At 41.2% G+C, this 27,350-nt stretch overlaps 1 protein-coding gene across 1 annotated transcript in view; it reads left to right on the top strand.

Moving 5' to 3' along the window:
- LOC150079333 (corticotropin-releasing hormone receptor 1-like) overlaps positions 1–27,350 on the top strand; it is a 249,691-nt gene that overhangs the window by 142,905 nt on the left and 79,436 nt on the right. Inside the window, exons 5-7 of the mRNA XM_090382550.1 lie at positions 7,114–7,209; positions 11,401–11,415; positions 21,261–21,279. Of these exons, the coding sequence (XP_090238676.1) occupies positions 7,114–7,209; positions 11,401–11,415; positions 21,261–21,279 (130 nt within the window). The remainder of the gene's footprint in view (positions 1–7,113; positions 7,210–11,400; positions 11,416–21,260; positions 21,280–27,350) is intronic.

Genomic DNA, 27,350 nt, shown 5'->3' with positions numbered 1-27,350 from the left:
AAAGAATACTGGATGAGAATCAACCGAAAGAGCAAGCTGGCTTTAGGGCAGGATTCTCAACTATGGATCACCTTCATGTAATATCACAGCTAATGGAGAAAGCAAATGAATATAAAACACCATTATGCCTGGCATTTGTGGATTATGAAAAGGCATTTGACTCCATACAGCATAAGGCAATGTTTCGGGCACTGGAAAGACAAGGCATTGATACCCCATATATTATGATTTTGAAGAAAATATACAAGAGTGCTACCTCCTTTATTAGACTAGACAAAGACAGTAGGAAATTTAAAATTGAGAAAGGAATTCGACAAGGAGACACAATATCTCCGAAGCTGTTTACTGCTGCCCTTGAGGAATCTTTCAGAAGATTAGACTGGTCGCAGAAAGGAGTCAATGTGAATAGAGAGTACCTAAACCATTTACGATTTGCAGATGACATTGTGGTCATAAGCCATGATCCCAAAGAATTAGAGGAAAATCTTAATCAGTTATGCACAGCTAGTAAGGATTTTGGACTAAAGATGAATATGGCTAAAACAAAAGTAATGATGAACAAGTATGCCACAGAAAGGGAAATAATGATTGAAGGAGCAGTAATTGAAAAGGTGGAGTCATATACGTATCTGGGACAAGTCATTAGCTGTAATAATGATAAATGGCTGGAAGTCAAGAGAAGAATAAATTTTGGATGGATAGCATTCAGGAAATATAGTCACATACTGAAGAGCAATATCCCAGTTTGTCTGAAACGTAAAATAATGGACCAATGTATACTCCCCATCATGACTTATGGAAGTGAAACTTGGGCACTCACCAAAAGAATGGAAGAGAAGCTGAGAACTACACAGCGAAAAATGGAACGAATCATATTGGGAATAAGACTGTTAGATAAGAAGAGAAACACATGGATTAGGCAACAAACTCAAGTAAAGGACATTCTTATCAAAACTAAAGAACTAAAATGGTCTTGGGCAGGACACATAGCTCGAAGACATGATGACAGATGGACTAAGAAAATAACAGAATGGTATCCAAGAGGAGCTAGAAGAAAACCTGGAAGACAAAGGCGGAGATGGATAGATGAAATTCATGAGTTTGTGGGTAGTAAATGGATGTCCAGTGCTCAAAACAGAAGGAACTGGAAAGTTGCTGGAGAGGCCTTCATCCTGCAGTGGATTGAAAATGGCTGATGATGATGAATGTAAATACATGTATATTGACGGTTTAAATCAATAAATAAGTAATGAAACCATGTGTAAAATAAAACTGGAAATCACAATGCACAGAAAAAAATTATGAACTAAAGGAAAAACCAATAATTGAAAACCTCCAAAATACAGAAAACGGAGAGAGATCATGTACAGAGAACATCAAAGCTTAATATATTAAATTATATCCAGCACTTTATAAACCAACTAGAAAGAGACCTCTCAAGACCTTTTGTCTCAGGGCATGAGACACAACAGGCCTCGAGGCATAATACAGTACTTATAAAGCAGAAGATAAGAAAAAGGATTATTCAAGCAACAAATGGCGCCTTCTGAATTGATTTCTATATGCATTACGGTCTATGTTATTTTAATTCGACTGTAGTAAGATGCAAATTCTCGGCGCGGATAGTCAGTTTTTGGAGATCAAGATCGTTTGAAAGAAGGATCAAGAACGGTGCCTGTGGGCCACGAGAATGGGCGAAATATGGGCTTAGTTTTATTGAATAGACAAATTGTAAACCCGATTAACGAGAACCTAATTTTTTTAATGAAGAGATTTCAAGCTTGACATTCGATCTGCGCATCTGTTTTTGATGTTTTTCTTCTTAAGTTTTTAAGATCAAAAAGAGTGATATTAAGCCTCGAAAAGACGTTATCCAGTTGTTAAAAACAATAGGATTTGTTTGCTTTACATTCTAGTGAAGTTTATGTTCTAAGCATTTATCAAGTGACTTTTTTGTACGGTCGTTAGTGGTGGAGGATAAATGTGACCTCTGACCAGCTGTCAGGGACAAGTTAAATATCTGTACAGGTAGCGAAAACCGCTTATAAATTGATGCAAATACTTTAGTTCTTGCCCTCAGGCTAGAGCTTACTGAAATTCCTTTAGCTTTTGGTTAAAAAAAAGACAGGATATTGATGTTCACTTCACACAAACAACTTGATTTAGCTTATATTATTTAAAGAAAATATGGGGGTTATTTTTATTTAATAACTTCTTATTCGGTTATTATTATCATATCGAATATTGTCGTGATTAAATGATAATATCATTTGAAGATAGAGTTCAACAGCACCTGTTTACTAGATGCCACTAAAGCCAATTTAAAGGATTTTCCACTTTGGTCCTTTTTTTGTTTTCACTTTGACTTGCTGAAATATGCGAAGGACATCTACGCCCGAAAAAGGATGAAACAACAAAAAAAAAAAAAAAAAAGAGGAGGGGAGGGGAAGGCTTTGGTCATTGACTGAAAGAAAATAGGTTGCTTATAAACTAAAGAAATCCATATATTTTCAAAGTAGACTCTGATCATAACGGTATCTAACGCGAATGTAAGAGCAAAACTAGGACCGGGTTAACATGCTTATTTTGGAAGTGACGTATGGGAGTAACCAGTGAAAAAGATCAGTTTACGGCCATTTCAGTTGAAAAGAATGTTTTGATGTCTTGAAAATGAAAATTCTTATTTTGAGGAAATGAAAGTCAAAGAGGATGGGTTATTAATTGCCCGTTACTGTCTGCTACTGTCACATAATGATCCCACGAAGTAATAGTGGCAACGATAGTGAGAGAAATTGGACATCCCAACACGATTCTATTTAAAGGAAATTGTGTATAACTTGGCTAAGACAAAACCTCGTTAGAAACCGTTTGACTTGAAGTTTTCACAAAAAAAATTGGAATAAAAGTTATTTTTATTTATTTTTTTACAGAATTTATAGCAAATATTACGCATAAACGGAACCGGGAATTGCTGCCTAAATATTTCTTTTTTCCTTGTGGTACTTTCCGTACCTAACCATTTAAAACAACCAAGATGAGAATTATATATCTGGTATTTATATAGAACAAGAATTTCTTGCTTCTGTTGGTTTAATAATATTGTATAATTATATAAACTCTAGCACATTAAAATGTTTTGTGCCCAAGACGTACCAAGAGATATTATTTTTATACATAGAATTTATTAATATCGTGTTTTTCCATATTAAACAAAACTACGAGGTATTTGATTACACACCTTATAGACAGAATTTTCGAATTTCTAGCGGACTTTTAAATTAAAGTCGCCCCCCCTGCTTTAATTAAATTTTCTCTATGTATACTCAAAAGGATTCTCCAGTAGTATTATACGTTGGAGATGTATCAGCTTAATGGCGACATGATCTCTTCTTTATAGCAGCGGACTCTGTGGAGTGAGTTTCTTTAAAGAATTTTGAAGTTTTGTAAGAATGTAAAATTTGTATATATATACTCACTTTTAAATATTAATATGTTCTATAACTATTAATAAATATTTATTTAATTATGTTCTTATTTTTACTTGATCCCAGCCATAAAGGAAAACTATCAAAAATGACATCAGACTTAAAAAAAAAAAAATCTTTAAAATTCATTCGTCCTTGCTGTTTAGATGTAATGATATATTTTTAATATATTTATGTTCCGCTTGATTCAGTTTTGATCCGTATTTTGAAGAATTTCAATTTTAGATATGTAAGTCCAAATTACATCTGAAAACAGTGTGATCTCCTCTTGGAATTTTCAAAGTTGTGTGTGTGTGTGTGTGTGTGTGTGTGTTTTTTTTTTTTTTTTGTGTGTTCTGCCATCTGTTATAAATTGCATAGTTACGGTAGTTTAAAACAGAGGTGAGAGATTGAAGCACGTACTGGAAAAATTTACAGGCAATCGGCATATTAGTGGACACATTATTGGAAGTGACCTTCCAAACTTAGATTTACTTAGTTATCCAAAACTCGTACATGAACGCGGTACATAAACGTATTTACTGGCGAGGGAATTAAAGGTAGTGGCATAGTGTTAAATGTCTTGCGGCACCTGGGTTTCCCCTCCAACTCCGCGTGGTATCTCTGTGATACATAGTGTTCACTGTTAAGACCAGATTGTATATATTTGGGGTTGTATTGTTATGTTCCTCTGGCTTCTTAGCTACGGGGAGCTTGGAAATCAAGACATCCCCCCCCCCCTCGTTGCCCGTCACTACCTCGGGGAGGTGGATCAGGGCAGTAGGTAACGTATGAATACTCTGAGGGCGAACCTGGAACGTCGCCTGAGCTTGTCAGGGTGGGCCCCGATAGAAAAAAAAAAAAATACGGATGAAACAGGAAGAAATGGAAGGGATGAAGGGGTAAAAGCGGAAAAGAAAATAAATAAATCTGGAGGGGAGCATAGGGGTTGATAGTTTGAATTTGGAACAAAAGAAGGCACAGGAGGTGGATGATAGGAAGACTTCCACCTGGAAATAGGAAGAACAAGGGGATAGGGGGCTCCCCTGCAGAAGCAACCCACATTCTTCTGGGGGGGGTCGTTAAGAGCTAGACACAGAATTAGGGTGGTAGGTCCTACCAGGCGAAAAGTATGGGAGAGAGGTGCCCTTGGGAGGTGGAGAGGTGAATGTCATGTGGCTAGAGTGCCCTATGTGGGAGGAGGATTTGCTGTGTTCGTTAGTTAGTGAAACTTCACTGGGGTAAGAAATTACGTCTTGATTAATACTGAATTGCCATTGAAAGTACAAATTTTTTTCCGATAAATATGATATCGATATTGAGTTCATATCAGCGTTGTATGGTTTAAGTGTAGTGCTTGTGAAAATTGCCCAATGATGGAGTGCATTATTCCATTGAAATTAATCATAACCAAAAAATTCCCCCAGTACTTCTGGAATAAGTTTTGTAATTAGTGGGTCTGTTTGGGGAAATACTCTTAACATTGAAACTTATTGATTCACTTATAAATAGACAGAATTAGTAAAAATTCTGGAGAGGAATTGAACACTATTGTCATATATAGGCGTACGATTATTTTTGATAGACGCATATATAAGCTGAAACAGTAGAAGGTAATACCAGTAATTTGTTTTTTATACTATTTTTCTAAGTACTCGTAATAACATCTTTATCCAAAATTTACGTTTTTTTTTTTTTTTTTTTTTTACTCGAAACACCACTTATTTTTAACAGTTTTTTTCTCGCTGTGCCCTTACTTTCAAAGGTTAAAAAAGTTTAAAACTTGTAGTTAGAGTATTCATACTTTTTTTTTTGCCCGTGCATTTCAGTATAAAAAAAAGACCAGATCGCATAAATCATGTAAGATTCTTAATCGGCCACGTAAGATATGTCATGTAAGATGCTTTCTCGGCCATTACAAGCATCAACTGGATAAAAGACTGGCAACTTCCATTATGTCCCATCTGTGAAGCGGCTCTTCCTTAGATTTTAGCTTCCCTCAAGATAAGTTTATCTCTTACTTTGCTATTTTCTGCGAAGCTACACAGACTTTGTGTTCGGTAAAGGATACCGATTTAGCTATTGTTAGTAACTGAGTTATGATTCGCATGAAATATTACTAAAAACAGCTTTCCAAACCGGGGAAATTATTGGAATTTCTTTTATATTCTTATGAAATATCAAAGAAATACCACTATTGTGATAGTAGCAAATGGGTACAAGGAAGCAATGCTCTTATATAACACCAAATCTTGGTGTTATATAAGAGCATTGCTTCTTTCTATCCACCTTTCTGAAGATACAAATCTTAAAAACGTTTAATCTGCATTTTACTTGAAAAAAAAAAAAAAAAAAAAAAAACCTTTGCTTATTGTAATTTAAACCTTCCATGTATAAAAGACTGGCTAATCTCTGGCTGAAGATTTTACTTTATCCGAGTTTTTAAATTCAGTGATCTGCGATTAATTCCGTCACTGGTTGTCAAGTAGATGCTAATAGAGTGCAAAAAAAAAAAAAAAAAAAAAAAACCCTGTGAGACTAATAATTCTCTAAACTGCTGTTATGGTAATGGTGATACATTACAAATAAACTTTTTCTGCACCAGATCAAAAGAGGAAAGTGGTCCGTGACAGTGTAGTGGTGTCATGCTGTTACTGGATTCAAATATACATATCTATACATATACATGTATAGATATGTATATTTGAATCCCGTCGAAGACTGGAGGAATTCTTATAGGCCTCTTCAGTTAGCAGGTCTCAAGCGGAGAAATTAGGGTTTCCTCTCTACTCGCACCTTGCAATTTTTCAGTCCCGCAAAACATGCAAATGGTCCCTGTACAGACATATGGACAATATGCTGATCCAATCTCTCGGAGATTGCTGTACGCATACCTCGGCATGAAACCAACATCAAGGAGAGGAATTTGCACACTTTGGCACAACTATTTTGTGGCCGAATGGATTCACCTGACATTTGGGAAGTGACGACGAATGGATTCACCTGACATTTGGGAAGTGACGACAAACCGTCGAACTAACTCGGTGCAGTGCACACCGAGTTAGTTCGACGCAATACCTAGAATCAGTGTTTCCGGCGAATACGTTAGGACCATATAACTCCCTTGGAATTGATGCCTCAGCTTTCTACAGCTTGAAGTGCTACAGACAGGACATCCTGAAAGAAGTGTATAAAGTTAGAACTGTTGACAGTACCACTTTCACAGTTTTGAATTTCAGTGTCTCTTCTGAGCTAACTTGTAAATACAGTACGTTTTTCCTTTTTTTAATTCAATCAATGTAATGCCCTTGAATATTTATAATGTACACCCATCTAGCGAAACCAGCTGTTTCGGAGGTGCCTACTGATGTGGAAATAAAGATGTTAATAATAATAACACGTGCCATGCAGCAACTTGTGACGGTAGCATCGCGATTTCTTCTCCTAGATCTTTGTTTCAAAGCTTCTGTGTGTATGGTGTAAAATTATGTAAATAGACTTCTTGTTATTAAATATTGTATGGAAAATTTATTTTCTGGCTTTTGTTTTTTTAAATTGACATAGCGAACAAACGGTACCAAAATGTGTAAATTTTTTGACCTTCTGATTTGGATGGCAGAAAATAATTAACAAACTAATTTATTTGTAGGTCTCTCCAGTGCTCCAGGATACAAGTTCATCGGAATCTGGTCATATCTCTGGTCCTTCATACAGTGCTGTTAATCATCATTCCTTTGCCTATCTTGTTTGAGAACATCGACACAGCCTTTCAGCGAAATAGTGAGTTCTCATCTATCTTTCTGAAGATACAAATCTTAAGACGTTTAATCTGAATTTTACACCTTTCAGTGATTACTTGTGTGTCCTAGAATATCCTCAAGGAATAATTATAATTTCAATATGCAGAACCGAACACTGATCGAGCGTTGAAGGGTTGTACGGAATAGAATTACCAATAAGGATAAATTCATCGGTGACAGCAGCAACTAAATTATATTATATCTTCTTTTTCCTCTGCCTGTGTGTGTGTGGTGTTTTTATTTATTTATTATTTATTTATTTATTATTATTTTTTTGTAAAAAGTACTTCGGGAACGCAGTGTAGATCGATACGTATGGAATGTCCTCCAAGGAAATTGTGAATTGGTTAATCAGTAGTATTTATCTATTCTCTTATATGTACAAGAGAAAAACAAATTTTATAAACATTTGCACAATATTAATTATAAATTAATAAATATTAATTTGCATACAGTGTTAATTATAAATATAATTTTTTTTTTACAAGTTTACAACTTGCGGAACAGCGTTTCGGCAGAAAGAAATGTGTAAAAGGAAAACGTATTATACACACGTTTTTCTTTTGCACATTATCCGTCGTAGTCGTATAAGGTCGCAATAAGTAATCTGCCCTTCATGGACTGTTTTGAGCCTTCAGAATTCAATATTAGCCGATGCCGTTTAACTATTGTACATTATCCCCAAAGCCGGACATCGGAGCGCCAGGTGAAAACCATCAATAACACCAAATTGAGAATAGGAACCGAGTGTAATGTTGCGAATGACTGTTACCAGTAGGACTGGTCATGGCCTATTTCTAATTTTGTGGAAGAGGTCTTCATTGTTCGAGTACGATATCTTCCCTTTCCGCAAAGCCTTATTTGTACTCACCTAGTCCCACAAGACCACATTTCAATGAAACTGAGTTCCACAGCGTGGACATCCTGTTCTGAATTTCAAAGAACATTTTGCACACTAGTTAGAATATTGGATCAGAGTGAAACCAGTACGACTTGCTGCAGCTGCACTGAAATAGTAATGTCGCCAAATCCCAGTTGGCTGCTGTTTGCGAACTAGTTGAAAGTCTTCTGTGAAAGGCCAATGGCTATCATTTAAGCCAAAGGTAGGCTCACATGCTATTAATTTCATAAATAAAAAATTTCTTAATCGCCTTCGTTATTTTGAACTTCTAGATATAAATGAAAAACCTCGTTACTCTGAACTTGTACCTTTAAGATTATAGTTGTAATTCTGATGTCGATTACACACTTCTCAACTTATGTAATAAGATAAATGCTATAAGGGAAAAACTCTGACTAAAGTTTTCTTTTGAATTAAGTTCAATTAGTCTAGACTTATCCAATTGGGCGATTCTTTGCGAAGAAAAGCTCGCTCAGCCGTTGGCAAAAGGGAAATGCGATGGATGGGAGAATTACATTAATTTCTTAAATGGCTATGCTCATTACTTTATGGACTCTTAAAAGCAGTTACTCTAAATTAGTTTCCTTAAATTATGTATAATGCCCTAAAGAAATTAAATTCTTCGTTGGCTATAATACCAATCGTCAGGAATTAAATTACTTGCACCGCAGCAAAAGTAATTAGTTTTATTCCAATCTTTACATAAAAATATATTGAATTTTAAAATTCATGACAGTTTCTGAGTGGGTACAAAATAGACAGAGAAAATCGACTAACATCAATTGATTAGTGGTGAACTGCGAGTTTCAACTTCCTTTTAAGTATAGTGTGTTTAGGGTCTAACGGCACCAGGGGTTTCCCCCATCTCCGCGTAATATACATTGTGGTGTGATACAGAACACTGTAGAGGCCAGAGGTTTAAAAGTGTATGGAAATTGTGGTGTGTAATGTTTTGTACCGTTGTTCATCTGGTCTTTTAGCCGTTGGGTCTCAAATGAGACCCACCGTTGCCCACACTATACCTCGTGGAGGCAGACCAGGTACACCAGTATTTTAGAAATTTACTATTTACTCTGGCAGGTCCTGACACCTAATTTCCTGAGATTTCAGTGGCTAGGACCTAAAAAAAAAAGTGGAGGGGGGGGGGGGGAAAGAAACGCTAGAAATTGGGTCAGGCCGAAAGAGATATCAGTTATACGAGTTATAATTCTTTTTTTTTTTTTTTTTTTTTTTTTTTTTTGTGTGGGGCTTGTGTAGTTTTGGCAAGGGTCAAACGCTAGTCGCAAGATAGCTAGAGAGGGAAGGGAGACTGAAGACTGGGGGGTGAAAGACAGAAATATGGAGTCAATAGTGAAGATAACCCCAAAAGTCGGCGGGGCAGGCCCATGCCTCACCAGGTGAAGATAGGGGAGGGCAGGGGGGTACTTCGCTTTCTTTCCCTTCCCTGCCAAGGGAAGGGAAAGAAAGCGAAGCGAGTGAGGGTACCCGGTTCAGGTCGCCTAATGATGTTTCGGCAGCAAACTGCATAATGTCTTTGTCAGGTCTTCGTATGCCATTCCTGGGACATTCCTGTTGTCCCGTCCGTGTGAGTGGTCAAGTCCAGATAATGACTCCAGTTTAAGCCAGTGGTCAGATCCAGGTTATGTTAATGATTAGTTTTTCAGATTGTAGCTGTTAGGTTTTTGTTTGGTTGACACATCTAAGGATCTTTATTATGGATGACGAGTGGTTAGTTTGTGGGAAAATTCCTGCTAAGGTTGTGGGTATGTTCTTCTTCTAGTAAAAAGATCCTGCGCAAACTGCGTTAAGGCTTTATAGTTGTCCTCGCTTTCCAGGAGATATTGTTCTTGGTTTATTGGCGAGAAAAATTCGAGTAGGAGAACGGCGGAATTACTTAGCAAGTACAGGTCACTGTTGAAAAAAAGCCGTGAATTAGGGTTGAACTTGAAAGTGTCTGCAATTCTGCCCAGACACGATAGGAGGGAGTATATGATGAGAGCCTTGTCGATCAATTCGGCCCTGGAGGGATTGTGCAAGGCTCAAGGGGTAGAATTTTTTTCAGCCTGGACTGTACTTGTTAACAGGAGAGATTGCTTCTACAGGGATGGGATACACTTAAATAGAAAGGGTGCAAGAATTTTTGCTGATGCTGTCGAGGCAGTGTTAGGTGTGTCGGAAAACTGCTAGTTGGGGGGGATACAAGGACTAATAGATTGACAGTAGCCACTGGCAGAGGTGGAAGTGATTCTTGCACTGCTTCTATTCAAATGAGCAGAAGTCTGAAAAACAAGATGCAGGATATTTCAGAGACTGCTGGTAGTCATTGCGTTACAAGTAAACACATGGGTTGTGTTAGGGTAGCTAAGAATAGAAACAGGTGCATGTATACCTGCGTGTACACCAATGCTAGGAGTTTGGTAAATAAATTTGATGAATTTGAGGTATTGCTCAAAACATCAAAGGCAGATATTGTTGGGATATCAGAGACGTGGTGTCACAAAGATATAAGTAATGCGGAACTGGAATTTGGGGAATACAATGTATATAGAAAGGATAGACAGGACAGGAGGGGAGGAGGGGTTATGCTATTAATTAAGAAACACATAAAGTCAAAGGAAGTGAAGCCAGTTGACATCGATGGACAGGGCAGTGTCGAGTCAGTTTGGTGTGACATAAGCATAGGGAAATCAAAATTGAGAGTAGGAGTGTGCTATAGGCCTAATGACTCTGATGAGTATAATAATATATTGTACAGGGAAATAGAGTGGGCCAGTAAATCAGAGAGTCTTATAATGGGGGATTTTAATTTCCCAGATATTGACTAGAATTTGTGGGTTGGTCACTCGCACACTAGCAAGGCTTTTGTGGATTTATTGGATGATTGTTTTCTACATCAGCATGTTCGTGAGGCAACAAGAGGGAGCAATACTCTTGATCTGATTATCAGTAGTGATTCTTCATGCATTAAGAACCTGCAGATAAATGAACCACTAGGTGGCAGTGATCACAGTGTGTTGAAGTGGGATTTACTCAAGGAGGTAACTACCATCAGAGGTAAAGGGAAGGGTTTTTGTTTTCGTAAAGGCGACTATGATGGTCTGAGACAGTATTTAAATTCTATACAGTGGGACCAACTGATGATGTTACCAACAGCAAACTCAAAATGGGAAGCATTCAAGGAACTAATCTTGGTGGCTACCAGGCTTTACATACCAACTAAGAAATATTGTTCAAGGTTTAGGCCTAAATGGTTGTCAGATGGACTAATGAGACATGTGGCAGAGAAGAAAAATGCATGGGATACATACAAATTAATGGGTGACATGGAAGCCTATGATAGATATAAGTTGGTCTGTAACCAAGTCACAAAGGAGATTAGGCAGGCAAAGGCAGACTACGAAAAATCCTTGGCAAAGGATGCAAAGAAAAACAGAAAGGAGTTCTTTACATACTTGAACTCGAGAAGGAAAGGGATGAATCAGATTGGTCCACTGGATATTGATGGTTCAACAGTTGAGGATCCTGCTCAGGTGGCTAACAATCTAAACGAGTATTTTGCATCTACATTCACGCATGAGGAGTTATTCAGGAAGGAGAATGATGTAGGTAAAGTAAACATTGGCAGTGAGCTGGATGATTTTGTAATAACTGAGAGGAAAGTGGAGGAGAGATTGTTGAGGATAAACATAAAAAAGGCACCTGGGGTGGATGGGATCTATCCAGTTATATTAAAGGAGGCAGCAAAGGAAGTATGCAAACCCCTAGCCATAATTATGAGAGCTTCGTTGGACTCAGGGGAGGTACCCATAGACTGGAGATGTGCAAATGTAACCCCAATTCACAAAGGAGGGTCAAAGGCTGACACAAGTAATTATAGACCTGTTAGTTTAACTTCTGTTCCAGGTAAATTAATGTAGGCACTGGTTAAAGAAGCACTGCAGGATCATCTAGACAAGAATTCAGTTATAGCTCAGACGCAGCATGGTTTTGTTAAGGGCAGGTCTTGCCTGACCAATTTGATTGGATACTATGATGTAGTCACAAAAGAACTGGATGCAGGGAATAACTTTGATATTATATATTTGGATCTTAGAAAGGCTTTTGATACTGTTGCACATGGAAGACTGCTGCACAAATTGGAGCAGTGTGGCATTGGAGGCAAATTGCTGCTATGGATAAGGGGATGGTTGAGTGGCAGAAGACAGAGAGTGGTAATCAATGGACACTGCTCAACGTGGACTAATGTTATTAGTGGAGTTCCTCAAGGTTCAGTGTTGGGTCCATTGTTGTTTTCGGTGTTTATGAATGATATTGATGATGGGATATCAAGTTTAATGTCTAAGTTTGCAGATGATACAAAGGTTGGCAGGGTCGTTAAGGACACTACTGACGCTATGCTGCTGCAACAGGATCTGGAAAGGTTGAACAGATGGGCTGAGAGGTGGCAAATGAAGTTTAACATTGACAAATGTAAAGTACTACATATGGGTAACAGTAACCCCAGAGCAATGTATCAACTCTGCGGTACTACACTGACAGTGGTGGAGAATGAAAAGGACCTGGGGGTAATTCTGCAGGCAGATATGAAGTTCTCTGAGCAGTGCAGACGAGCTGCAAGAGTAGCTCATGGTGTCTTGTCAATGATATACAGGAATTTTTCTAGCAGGGATAAGGAGGTGATTATTCCCTTGTATAAGGCAATGGTTAGGCCACATCTTGAGTACTGTATACAGGTCTGGAGGCCTCATTTCAAGAAGGATGTAGAGCTGCTGGAACGGGTACAGAGAAGGGCAACAAGATTAGTAAATGGAACAAAGGGTTGCTCTTACGAAGAAAGGCTTAAGTTTTGCAAATTACAGAGTCTGGAGACTAGGCACCGGCGAGGTGATCTGATAGAGGTGTATAAGGCTTTGAATGGTTTGAGCATGCTCAATGCCAATGGGATTCTTCATCTTTCTCAGAATAATCACCTCAGAGGGCATAAATTCAAATTGAGGAAGGACGGATGTCGGATAGATGTGCGGAAATTTGCCTTTGGCCAGCGGGTGGTTGGTTGGTGGAACCGACTTCCATCACTTGTTGTTTAAGTTGATAGCCTAAACAAATTTAAAGCTCAACTGGACAGGTATTTCGAACGAACGGAGGGGTGAAATGGGAGAGGGTTTTTTTTTTTTTTTTTGGCTGATGCTGAATAAGCTTGCTTTCTTGCATCATATGCCTCTGCTAATGCTAATGAAACGTATTCTAGTTATGAAGAGGCAGCGGAGGTCTTCGTATAGTTGGCAGTGGTGCATGAGATGCTCCCACGTCTCTGGCTGTCCACAGTGGCAGAGAGGGGTGTCACTCAGGCCGAAACTGGAGAGTTTTGCTATTATTGCGCCATGTCCCGTGAGCAGGTAAGATGTCAGCAGTCCCGGTGAAAACCAGTTTGGGCTTTTGGGAAACACTAGTTGATTATCCGGTATGAATCTTCGGGTGACTTCCCCTTTTGTCGAAGTCGTCCAGCGGGTTTGCCAGGCCTGCTGTAGGTGGGTGAGAAGGCGTTTTTTCTCGAGTTTACGATCGTTCGCTGGATCAGTTGTGTAGTCTAGGCAGGTGATTGATTTGCCTTTGGATAGTTGATAAAGCAACCCACAGCGGACGATCTCCAGGTCCAGGGGGAGAGCACCCAAGAGGACCTGGAGGGCGTGGGTGCTTACAGTACAGCAGGCTCTCGAGATTGTCAGTAGGACTGAACGATATCCTGAAAATGGTCTCCAGCTTCCTTTTGTTTACTGCTGTTACCGCCTTGTGGAACCAGACTCCTGATGCGTATGTTATTTTTGGTAAGAAGACTGCCTTATAGAAGAGGGCTAGAGTCCTCTTCTTAAGTCCCCAGTCGCGACGAGTGACTCTAGCTATAAGTGCGGAGTATTTTTTGATTTTGCTTCGGAGGTAAGTAAGATGGGGTGTGAATGACAGATTTTTATCCAGCAGAATACCAAGATATTTAAGTTCGGTGGAAAGCTTAATTGTTGTTTCCTGAATGTTTATCTGGGGATGCCTTCTGATATTGAGAGAACCTTTAAGTAGGATGGAGCAGGTTTTTCTTGGGGATATCTTTAAGTGGTTTTGGGTGGCCCAGTCTTGTAGGATATTTATAGCACGGTTTGCAGAGATCTCTAGTTGAGTTCTTGAGTCTGCCGCCAGCATAAGGATCAGGTCATCCGCATAGGCCTGCGATCTCACATTCCAAGGTCGAGGTTTAGAAAGCTGTCGAGCACCACGTGCCAGAGAAGTGGGCCAAGTACTGAGCCTTGTGGGCATCCTCTATAGACTGGTCGTGTGACTGAACAGTACGGAGCACTGACGGTTACTGTTCTGTTTGCAAGATAGGTTTTTATACAATTGTACAAATTAGCTGGTAGTTTTGCTTTCCGGAGTCTGCCGAGGACGCTTGGCCACCAGAGGGAGTCAAACGCCCCGGCAAAATCCACTGAAATGACAAGGAAGTATTTATGGCTGGTAGTGGTAGCTGCTTTGACGATATTCTCTAAGGCGTCCACCGTGGAGCATCCCCTTCTAAAGCCGTATTGGTTGTCAGAGTGAAGGCCAGCCTTGGAATAATGAATTTCTATTCTATTGCTTAGAAGATGTTCTAGGAGTTTGCTTAGTATGGATAGAAGAGCGATGGGCCGGTATGACTCCGGAAGGTCTTGTGGTTTCGTCGGATTCTTGAGAATAAGCCTTAATTTTGCAGATCTCCATACTACTGGGAAATGGCCTGCTTCAAGGCAATGGTTGAAGAGGTTTAGGATCTCATTTGGGATGGTTTCAACAGCCTTCTTTACGATCTCGGGCTCCAGCATATCTTCTCCTGGAGATTTCTTGTTTTTTATTTTTGCTGCAGCGGAGTCCAGTTCTTCCTTGAAGCTGTCTTCCACTTGGGCCGTGGTGTATGTGCTGTTTTCCTCACATAGTAGTATTTGCTCTGGGGTACTTGGTGGCATGTGTTGATGGAACATGGCGTCAAGGATGTTATTTATAGATTCGGACCATGTCTTTGTATACGTGCCTTGTGGCGTCTTGGTGGCTGGGATGACTTCTCCCCTGGGGAGTTTGTTTGTGATTACTCTGTAGACCACTCCCCATGGAGCAGAATTTCCAACTGTGGAGACTAGGTGCTCCCAGGAGCGCTTCTTCCTTTGTTGAATCAGGGCTGTGTATTCGTTTCTTGCCGTTCGGTACTGCTGCTTGAGATACTCTACTTCCGCTTCCGGCCATGTCCGTCTTGCGCGTTGAAAATTTTTCCGTCGGGTGTAAACCTCCCGTCGCAGTTGTTGGAGCTCTAATTGAGCTTTCGGTGACTAGGCTTACAATTGCCCTTTGGTGCTGGTCTGGGTTCAGTCCAACTATGCTGAGAGAGTGGGCGGCCATGATCAGTGAATCCCTAAATTCCTGCCAGTTTGCCTTGTCAATTGCAAATCTATGTAGAGTTTGCCTCATAATTGGTTGTCGGCTTACTGATCGGTGCAGTTGGAAAGTTATTACACGGTGGTCCGAAGTGGTCCAGCTTTCTCTAACTGTCCAGGATGAAAGGTGTTGTGCAACGGATCTTGTGGCCAGGGTGATATCAATTGTGGCTTCCCACATTGTACTAGAGAAGGTCGGTAGGTTATTTGGTTGGTTGAGAATTGAGAAAGAACTGTTTGAGAGATATTCTTCCAGTCTTTGTCCGTTGTTTGTGCCTCGTCTATCTTGAGTTTCACTGAACCACGCTGGCGACCTGCAGTTTACGTCGGCGGCAACGATGATTTTTGCATTTGGAAATTCCAGAGAGATGCTTTGTAAGTATCTAATAATCAGGAGAATATCCTTACCCGGCCGAGAGTAGAGAGAAACTGCATAAAATTCCCCCAAAGGGGTGTGTGCATAGTGTGCATAGTTTTGGGGGAAAGGCGCCTCCGGTGGCTTCCCACATCTGCGCCATATATACTCTATGGAGATAAACAGTATAACTGTGAAAGCCAGAAAAAAATTTTTGTGTTGTAAATGAAGTATTGTGCTGGGTTCTGTTGGGTGTCCTGGCTTTTGGCCGCAGGGCCCCTGATGGGACCCCACGTTGCCCGCACACACCACTAGGAGGTAGCCAGGCTGCCCATAATTCTCTGGCTAGTCTCCTCCAGGTCACCTGAGCTTCCTGGAAAGAGACCAAGTAAAAAAAAGATATATATAACATAATATAATAGGGTACAGGGAGTACAGGATGTACTGGAGGGGGTAAAGGAAGGAGGTATAGACAGAGCGACGGAGGATGTAAGGGAAGGCATCCTCCACAGGTTGGGTTGGAATTCTCTCACCTAAGCGGAAGTGGAAGAAGAGGACCCTCGAGAGGGTGGGAAGGCAATCACGTATCAAGAGAGACACGGATGAAACAATTCAAGCGACCTGAGTGTCAAGTCCAGTAGCTAGAAGTGGTCACAATCTAGGTGAAGATGTTCAGTATATGAGAAAGAGTGTTCATCAATGTGCATCAGTTCCAGGACGTTGTACCAGTGATCTTCTTCTGGTGAAGAGATCATGGGCGAAGGCAGAAAAAGCGTGGTACTGGTCTTCCTCATTGATCAGAAAATGTTCATTTCCTCGAGGCAAGGCATGTATTTTTGATATGAGCAACGTTCGCAGGTCCTCCTAGAGCGGGCAAACATAGAATAGGTGATCCCAGTCTTCGTTTTCACCACCAAGACAGCGAGGATCATCCACGATGTTCATAGAGGCAAGTTTGTGATTTATAGATCCATGGCCTGTAATCAGGAAAGTGGTATATAACCCTGGGCTGTACCATGCTGGAGCTTTAGGGTAGATCTGGGCTATTTCAGGTAAGAATTTTTTAGTGATGGAACCTTTGGGGGTAGTATTCCATCTGTTTTTCCAGGCGTTAAGAAGGTAGACTGCAAGGCGCTTTTTTTCTTCTTTGATGGTGTTTGCTGGGTTTGTAGTGAAATCCAGGATGGTGGTAGGGAATCCCTTTGTGAGCCGGTAGTGCACACCTTTGCGAATTATCTGCAGGTCCAGAAGGAGAACTCCTGAAAAGACTTGGAGCGCTGGGTTGCTTACTGTGCAGCAGGCACGGGTGATAGTGAGAAGGATATTACGCTGGATGGAGGTGAGCTTCCTTTGGTTACGAACAATGAGTGCACGATGATACCAGACACCTGCACAGTAGGTTATAGTGGGAATGAATACAGCTTTGTATAGCATGTGCAGCGAGCGGCGATTTAGGCCCCAGTCAGACCTGCTGATCCTCACTACCATTGCCGTGTAGTTCCTGACTTTGCGATGAAGGTAGTCTATATGCGGGTAAAATGTGAGCTTGGGGTCGAGAATTACCCCAAGGTACTTCATCTCAGTTGTCAGTTTGATAGTTCTACCAGCAATTTTAATCTGCGGCGGCCTGCTTATTTGAAGGGTTCCTCTGAGTAGAATTGAAGTAGTTTTCTCAGTGGATATATGGAGTTTATGGAGGCTGGCCCATTCTTCTAGCTTTGTAAGGGCTCCGTTGGCTGTTGTTTCCAGGGAAGCTCTGGAGTTTCCAGTGACTGTCAGTATCAAGTCGTCTGCGAAGGCTTGGGTGGAAACATCCCCCAGGTCTAGGTTCAGGAACATGGGCACAGGCTGCCCAGGGAAGGCAGTAATGTGGTATTTTGGTAGCAGTGAGATCAGAGTTTCTGACCAGAATAGCCGCCCATGGGGTCTCCCCGTCCACTTGAACGATCTTATAAGTCAACGGATACCCTCTGTGACTGCCTTACTATGCGAATATGGCTCTTGAAGAAAGAGGATATCGAGGTTCTCCTCATCTGCCTTTTTCCTCAACTGCGCTGCAACTGCTTTAGCTCGCTGGGCATTAATTTGTGCAAATTTTACAGTGGTAGTATTAAATGGTTTAAGGTAAGTCCCCATAATCGAGCCTTAGTTGGCACGTGCTCTTAGCTTTTGTGTAGACAGGGCATTTATTGTCCCGGATGGAATGATCTGCCTGCATTTTCATTGATTTGCAGTTTGTGCAAGTGGGTGGGTCTTCTTTTTTAGTGCACGAGTTAAAGTCGTGGCCTCTCTCAGCACAGTGTCCACGACAACACTTGTAGCATTTGGGGACAGCCACATGCTCCTTGAAGCGGTGACTGCCCCAATTTATGAACGCTCTATTTTGTTGACTTATTGTTCTCCAGGCTGCGGGGGGAAAGCTCCACTACCCAGTTGGTAGAATTTCCCACTCTGCCATTTTTTTGGAATTTCGGGAAAACGAGGTTATTTGGTTCAACATCTGGGTGGTCCTGCTGGAGGTTTCTTCTGTATAGTTCATCCTGGAGTGTTGCTGGGGTTAGGTCCTTTTCGGTATCATAAATTATTATGCTGGGCCCCTTTCTTTTCGCTGGTGCAGCCTATAAGTGTTTGTATTTTGGAGTTACTAATGATTTTGTTAGCGTCTTCTTTCGTCTCAGTTTCAATGATGACACCAATATAGTGTCTTACGCACAGATTTAATTTTTGCCATTTTCAGGTCTTCTGCTAAATTTGCGACCACTATATTTTTTACTTCCTCACTTGTGTGATGATCTTCTGTGGAAGTAGATCTAACAATTACCAGATATGGTTTTTGTAGGAGAGTTTTCCTTTTGGTTGAGTTTCCTGATTCAGTTGTTTGTTCAGCATTTCTGGGAATCCTCAGCGCGTCTGCATAGGTAGGGGCGCGCTGTTGCATTTGACTATCCCTACCGACAAGATATGCCTCGAGTTTAGCCACTGCTTTCTCGCGTTCGAGGTGCGTTGTAAGTAAAATGGTTTCCAACTTCGTCCATAGGGAAACTGTCTGCGCGCAGAGCTGTACTGACTCTGCTGTTGGTTGTCTTCATTAAAGTTTCTAGTGCAGTTCTCAGGTACAGAACCTGCTCTAAAACGGGACCCTCAGGCAGAGTGGGATCCAATGGTGTCTCTTCATCATCATTTTCTCCTTGCTGGGAAGATCGGTCTTGTAGTTCCTTTCGTTCACTTTGGGATCTGGTTTCCATTTCTGATTTCGGAAATGATTTTTTATTATGTTTCTTGGAGGCTGGAGTAGGCCTGGAGGCCTCAGTATCACCCCGTAGGCCTAGAGTTTGGATAGTTTCAGGAGTCAAGTCCTGGCATTCATCAATATTGTTATAGTCTGCAGTGGACATGATTTTCGAAAAACGGAAAACAGGGGTTTCCAGATAATCGGGTCGCCGTTAATATTCTCCTTAAAAGTAGCAACATGATGGTTGAAACAAGTCTATGATAAACAGGAACCGGGCATTGGGTTGTAGCCTTCTGGTCACGTGGGAAAAATAGGAAAAGCTCACGCGGAAAAACCTCTAAATGAACAGAACAAGGTTTTATTATTATAAGTTTTTGGGGACCATAAATACGATGACAGTCTTCATTTTCTTGCAGGATAAGCCCGGGGGAAGTTTCACATCTGCCACAAAAAGTTTGGAGACGTGTGGGGAACACACAGAGAAAACATGGTAAAGTTAGTTTAAATCAGGCGAAAAGGTTCAGAGACGTTGTGCCTGTGGGCATAAGAGGAGAAAAGTGCAATTAGGGTGGAAGAGGTATAATCCCTAACCTTATCACCACGTGACGTTATTCTTGACCTTGTTAAGCGACAATCACTAAGCAACGTAAGCAGACAATTGCTGACACACAGCGGGTAGTCCCCTGCCCAGTCACAATTTGCTAGATATTAGCGTGGCAGCTCCGAAAAGACCGAAAACTGCTCTCTTCAATTTCCTGCCAATGGCGGCATGGCGACCTAACCATTGACAAAGACGTTGAATAATTAACGTTAAGATCTAGCAGAAAGATCCCAGAAAACACCAAAAAAGTCTCACCAACGGAATCCTCTTCTAAACTTGTCTATGGAGAACATAATTCCAGAAGTATGGGGCACTTGAAGCACTTAAATTAAACAAAATATCAGGAGCTCGAATTATTGCGTCTGCATGCCGAGACTATACCGCCTGACCCCTTTCTTTTAAGTAGAGATTATCCTTTGTAAAGAAGTACACTGAGTGAGTGGACAGAAATCATGGGATGCCTACCTAGTAACGGGTAGGCCCATCTTTCGCCCGGATAAGGGCAGTCACACTACAAGGCATTCAGTCCACTAGTTCACGAAAGCGTTCCACAGTTATTTCTATCCGTGCTTGCTGCACCGCTGTCCATAATTCCGTCGCAATCCTGGGTGGAGGATCCAAAGCTCGAACGGACTTTTCCACAGCATCTCTCTTTCATCCAAAAGTGTGTATCGGGAGTATCAAGAGTGTATCGGGAATACGCCGGAAATGGCGTATTCCCGATACACTCTTGATACTGTCGAACGGGGATAGTGCAAAATCTGCGCAATAGAGTGACCCAATCGTCGGTCACCCACTATCATCCCTCTTTCAAAGTCGGTTAACTCACGACGTTTATCCATATTGATATCGAATTACCGTCTACGTGAATGCAGTGTACCTATATACCTGCCAAGCGGTGTGTTCGTCCACTAGCGAGAGAGGTGACAGTGTTGCATTGCCCAGGAACCAGGTATCCCATGAATTCTGTCTTTTCAGTGTGATGTCTTAGGTGGCTTTAAATTTCTCGGTATCAGTCTTCATTGCAAAAATCTGGCTATAATACCCTGTTCTTATGGAGTCTATTTACTTTACATCGGGATCAACGCCAGGCATTATGTGAAGCACAAGTTTTCAAAAATCTCCGTGAGTCCCCATGCACAGATGTAGCCCCACTGTATGGCTTTGCTGCTGTGTTGGGTAGCGTACCTCTTGTTAAGGTATTAGTATAGCCATATAATTCAAGGAAGCCACAGGCTTTTGTTGCAAAAAAAAAAAAAAATCACAAATTCTGCCTTTATTCATTTTACTAACCCCTCTCACTCAGAGCCATAAAAACCTCAGTCAGGCCTTATAAGGTGCTTGGTTGCCAAGCTCTGTAGCCCACATAATCGAAGTTTTTCCTCGAACGGTTGACCCTACGAGTTGCCAGTCTTTGGATCCTTTCAATATTGCTTATAGTTTCTTTTTTTAAGAGGTCTTCATACTTAGACACAGTATTCCAGATGCAGCCTTACAATTGCCTTAGAGAGTGGTATTATGACCTTCCTATCTCTATAGGATAATGTTAGATAAATCACCGATAGGACACTATGGGCTTTTCTGGCTGCCTGTTTAAACTTCCCAGAAAACTTCATATCTGCCCATACTGTAACTCCCAGATCTATTTATTTCCCTCTACTGTTTTTAATTCAATTCCACTAAGTATAAGTTATTTTGGGATTGCTATTTAGTGTAACACCTTGTATTTTGCTGCAGTAAAACATAGCTGCCACTTTTCTGACATCATTCTTAAAGCATGTTCAAATCGTTCTGAAAGATCGTTGCTTGGCACTGATCATTAACGACTCTGCCAATCTTTACGTCGTCTGAAAAGTTTGACATTGCTCCCTTTATCCCTTCGTCAATGTCGTTTATGAAAATCAGAAACAAGAGTGGTTCAAGAACCGATCCTTGGGAGATTCCACTTCTGACGTTATACCAATCTAAAAAATATCCATTGAGGACAGCCTTCTGCCCTGCAGCCACCCTTTAATCCATCTTAGAATCATTCAACATGTTCCAGCTTATAGAGTAACTTCTCATGAGGGACTGAGTCAAATGTTTTTCTAATCCAAACAAACCAGGTCGAACTTGTTCTCTACATCCTGTTCATGAGCAACTATGTCAAAATAGCCTTCTAAGTTGGATAAACTTGATTTTCCCTTAACAAAACCATGTTGTGTGTCCTTAATAATGTCATTTCTTTCTAAATATCCTTGGACTGCTCTCTATATCATCTATGCTTTAAGACTTTCCTTACCACTGAAGTCAGACTAACCGGTATGTAGTTACTGACTTCACTTTTAGAACCACCTTCATGTAATGGTAATACGTTGAAATTTCTTCCAAGTTCAAAGATGCCCTCATAATTAAACAGGTCTACGAGTAAGTAATGTATCACCAGCAAACAGAAAGCGATGATTTATTATCATTTTTATCGCTTTTAACAGTTATTAATAATATAATAATTGGCTTTTTTGATAGCGTTATTATTACTACTTTTTACTGTAAATCGGGAATAATTACATAGAATCTTTATTGTACAGTTACTATAGCATATACAGTATCCCATAGCTGTGCAGCTAAGGTTTTACAAATTACTAAAAAAAAAAAAAAATATCACAATAGCATAATTTCTGATAGGATAGTCCTCCTATATTTGTTCTTTTCCACAAAGCATTTCAGATCAACATCCAGGCCTTGGGCTGCCCTAAGCATTCAGCAGGGATCTGCAGTATGGAGGCGATCAAGATTTGATCCAAAGGATGGCAGGGCCCTTAGGGTGTGAAGAGGGATCCTCCAGTGGTATAAATTCTAGATTTTTGGGGAGCTAATATGCCCTATCATCGTTACTGTGGTAGAGTCTTTTCGCGTAGATATTATGGTGTAGCCTGGTACACCATAATATATGCAGTGCAACTCTGTAGTTCTGACTTGGGATGGCAGCGTGTGCTTGAAGTTCAGCTATTTCAGAAGCCAATGCTCATCTGCAGAGAGAGAGAGAGAGAGAGAGAGAGAGAGAGAGAGCGCGCGCAGAAGCCCAAATTCCTCAGGCATACAACAGTACTGGGTGAATCATCCTGTAAATATATTTGGAATGACGTTTCCCGATCTCTGACATTTCAGCAGATGTTTCTTTGCAGTCCATCTCAGTTGACTAAATCTTTGATGAATGGACTGCAATCGGGTACGAAAGTTAAGTTTGGGATCAAATATTTCTCCAAGATCCTTGTGTTGAGTCACTTGAGGAATGCCAACGCTGTTTGTTTGTTATTTGGTTTTTAGGAGCATTAGCAACTAAGGCCATATTGCTCCGGGAAATGCGGTGGTCATTCCCTGACCTTTCCGCATCCTCCGTATTTGGTGGTGACAGGCTCGAACCCCGGTCTAATCAAGAAGCGTGTGCTATGCACTGCTGCTCCTTCCCACCTGGCTACAGAGGCGCCGCCAACGCTGTTGAGAGATGGTTGTATCTGTGAAGGTTGTTTTTTGGAGGAGAAAACTATGATGGCAAATTTGGCAGATTTGATAGCGATAGTGTTGTTATGTAGCGATGTTGCTGAGAACTCGTTTTATTCTGTTGGTAACAAATTGATAAGCATTAGTAAGAAATTTGATGTCATCTGTGTGTCACAAGCACTGTTCCCTCTAAAGGTCGGTAAAATGGAAAGATTAATGCAGTGAACAGAAACCGAGAGAGAACTTTTCCCTGGGGAATGCCAGCAGTGACACAGCAAGAGAATGACAGGCATCCAGCAGAATGATGGGCAACGCTGGAGGTCAGAAATGAGCGTAGGAATCCCAGGGCATTTCATTTAACCTGAGAGAACCTTTTCAGTAGCTGGAGAATAGCTCCAATATTAACAGCATCAAATTCCCATTGAATGTCAAGATACACAGCAGCAATTTCATAATTATTCTCAAAAGCCTGTTGAATATTTGAGGATGCTGGTAGGCGGTTGGTGACTTTGGATCTCTGCTTGAGGGCATAGTGAAATTGGGGAAGCATCTCAGGAAGTAAATGGTTGAAGAAAACTGGTAACAGTATTTTTTCAAGACGTTAGGTAGATTAGCGCCTTAGATATGAGCCTTTAGTGACTGATTGAGTTGGTCCACTTGATTTTGGAACGGCCACTGCTTTATAAATATACAGTTGCTGTAGAGTGTAGTTTTCTTTTATCACAGTATTATGTATTGTTAATAGGTCATCTGCAATATACAGACTTAAGAATTTAGCACGAAGTACGGCACTTTATCATGGCCCGCAGTATCTGAGAGCGGTAATGCTATGATAGCATTTAACAGTTGCTGCTTTGTGATGACGATCAGGTTAAGGATATGCTGCTATTTGGAATTCTTCGTGACATGGAGATTGGTGGGTACAGCATTTGAGAACCGAGTGATATGGTCTAACCACTCCTCTGGGTTAAGATCTACGGAAAGCTTGACACATAGGGAATTTTCCCTTTATCCAAAGTGGCACTGAAGTAGTCCTTGATGGCTTGCGACTTGGCCCGATTAAAGATTGCTCTAGATCTGCAGTAGTTTATTCTGTGGAGTGGGTCGCCAGTCTCATTCCAGATGGCATGCAGATGTTACTTAAGCATGAAGTCATAGTGAACAGATGGTGTCCACCATGCACTGAATCTTGAGGTAATAACCCTTTTTGAGACTGTATATCTCACAATGGTGTTATGTCATCTCGTGCGGAGGCCAATAGCCAAGTCTGCAAGAGAAGTTGTTAACATATCTCATGGAATTGTAGAGGCAGCAAGGATATACTTTTAGATGTTCAAGTAGTTGTGACTAACACTAATTTTACTGTAGTTCTTGTTCTTTTTTATACTCCGGCACGACCACCAGGTCAGAGGAGTTTACAATAAATCATGAATACAATCATTAATCGTATTTGGCAGTTACTGGCTTGAACCACGGTCCACTCAAAGGGTGTGTGCTACTGCACTCGCCCTCCCCTCCTGACCACTTGACTATGTGAGGCCTCTACTTGCGGAGTGGCTGGCTGAAGCTTATCAAGGGCACTGGAAGAAATAATGTTACTGGCAAGTGGTCTGAATCAAAATGTGTTTCTGGAGGGAGCAACAGGTTGGTGTGTTTTGACGCAAAGGTAAGATCCAGCTGATTGAAGCTCCGGGTTGGGAATTCTGTGACATTTTCTATCCCAGTTGCCCCCCGTGCTCGTGGGTAACACGGTTGGTAGAATCGCCGTGCAACCCGCACCGGGTGGAAAAGACCTGAGTTCCAGTCCCGTCGATGTGAGAAGTTTTTATGGGCCTTTTTCACAACGTGGCTAAGTTAGGCGGTCTCAGTCGAGGGCAGCATGGTTTTTCTCCCGGAAACTCGGATTTTTCGTCCAGCAATAAGAAATCGACCAGAGAACACACACACACGCAACAGACAATACATACGGAGCAATTTGCCTTAGTCGCAGATGCTCCTAAAACCAAACAACAACGACGACGACAACAACAACAACTATTCCAGTTGCCTTAAGATCCTGTGTTAGCATTTTTCTGGGACTACCAAATTGATGAGGAAGATTAAAGTTTCCACAAATCTAGCGTATAGCATTTTTATGCATTTGGTTCACCAAATGCACCAAATACAGTTGGTGGCACACCGAGAATCAGAGCTTGATCAGAGCTGGTGGAGGGATATAAATAGAGCAAATAACAATATTCATGTTGCCAGACTTGAGTGATTCGCAAGGCTTCGAAAAGTTGATTTTGGCTGGACTCTGACTAATCACGATAAAGGGGTTTAACTTGTACAATATGCAGACATATCCTCTTCCAATAGATCTAGATGCAAATGCTGTAGCATATTGTGCAGCTTTAGCCACATTTTCTTCAGTCTGGTGGACGAACCAGGTTTTCGTAATAAACACAATAGCATACTGCTGTGATAGCAGAATCTACTCGAGCATATAAATGTAACCAATGGATTTTGACATGTTATGCAAATTCCGAGATATGCAAAAATTGTTATTCCGAGGGACGACGAACTGAAGTTTTAACCTGTATATTTCTTCCCTCTGCATCACCTTGTGATACCATTCGCACTTGAAGACAGAGATTGCAGGTTGGTAATCTGGTTGGAGTGGATGGGATATGCAGGGTCTTATGGCCACAGGAAACAGCTGGGATTCCATTTTCCAACAGCAGTCCTGTTGTTTTCAGATGGTGGCACCAGTTTTAGATTCTTGGAAGGTAGAAGGGAATGGCCTCCTAGGGTTGGCATAGAATAGGCCAGATGGTGGGATCACAAACAGCATCATGATGATCGCTTGGCAGGCAGGTGGCGAACCTCCACTTGGATCTTTAGTTCCTGGTAACACGTAATCAGCAATCTGTTATGAGGTAGTGCTGGGAGAAATCCTTGATGAACAGGCTTTTCTTTTCTGATGTCCTGTTTGGTTGACTTACGAATAGACTTTATATTTTAGAGGTTCCAAAAGCTATGTTACACCTGGACATAGCTACTCTCGATCTGGCATGAGGATTAATAGAGGTAGGGCAGCAAGAGGCGAGTGGCACTCTATTCCTAGCTGGCGTATGTGAGATGCGACAAGTTGGTAGCATGGGTGTCTTCCAGATCTTCTCAGAGCATGTATCAACAGTGATGGTTTTAAATTCTCTCCGCTGGCAGTTGGTTCTTAATCTGCGGGGAGAGAACCACGGTGAGATTGGGCACATGGGCCACATGGTGGAGTGTATTCGTGCCTTGCACCTGTGTAAGTATGCTTAGTGTGGCGAACTGGATTGGAGGTCTCACACTGGCTGTCAACCACCCAAATAAATGTCAGTTGTAGAGTGTGTTTTATCAGACTCTCCAACCTAATCACTGAATGCAGGCTGTTTTGTACGTTCCATTGGTGGTGTCGGTAACCTTGACAGAATTTCTTTCTGCGTTAGTTGAATTATTTCCAGCATTATATTTTTAATTAGCAGATGCAGATCAGTTACTGAGCCACAGGGACTTGGAAAGGATTGATTAAACGGATGAGTGCTCTGAAATTGGCAGTGAGTGCAGACGGGAATCACACACTCTTGTGACACCTGGCACCCAGTTTGGGTTGACTTTTCAAGGGTTAACATCTAGCACTCGGTTTGAGTTGACTTTTCGTATACACCGGTGCTGTACCCAAAAGAGGTAATATGTGATAGGACACTCAGCCCGACTGGTGACATGTGTATGTCATTATTACGTTCGTATTGGTTGGATTGATGTCTGCAGGAGGAGGCACTATAGAATATTGACTATTTGTAGTCGGAATAGCCGGGAAATTGGGAACACACTTCGTTTGAAAGAACTTCATTATTAGGCGTAGTATAGCTGCTCACATGCATTTTCAAGTAATATTACTCCGGATAATCTTGTTTAGTTTAGTCTCTCCTGCTTCATGGTAGTCCATCAATAAGTATTGGGCTTCCTTTGCCTCGCGTGCATCTTTCGTTTCGGATTCAGTACTTGCACTAGTAGTGTAGTCCGTTGCGCTACATACGGG

This window comes from Mastigoproctus giganteus, chromosome 10, assembly GCF_048544385.1.
Source record: "Mastigoproctus giganteus isolate SK-2022 chromosome 10, ASM4854438v1, whole genome shotgun sequence".
NCBI classification, from domain to species: domain Eukaryota; kingdom Metazoa; phylum Arthropoda; class Arachnida; order Uropygi; family Thelyphonidae; genus Mastigoproctus; species Mastigoproctus giganteus.
The sequence above is the reverse complement of the archived record's forward strand: the minus strand, read 5'-3'. Positions and strand labels throughout refer to the sequence as shown.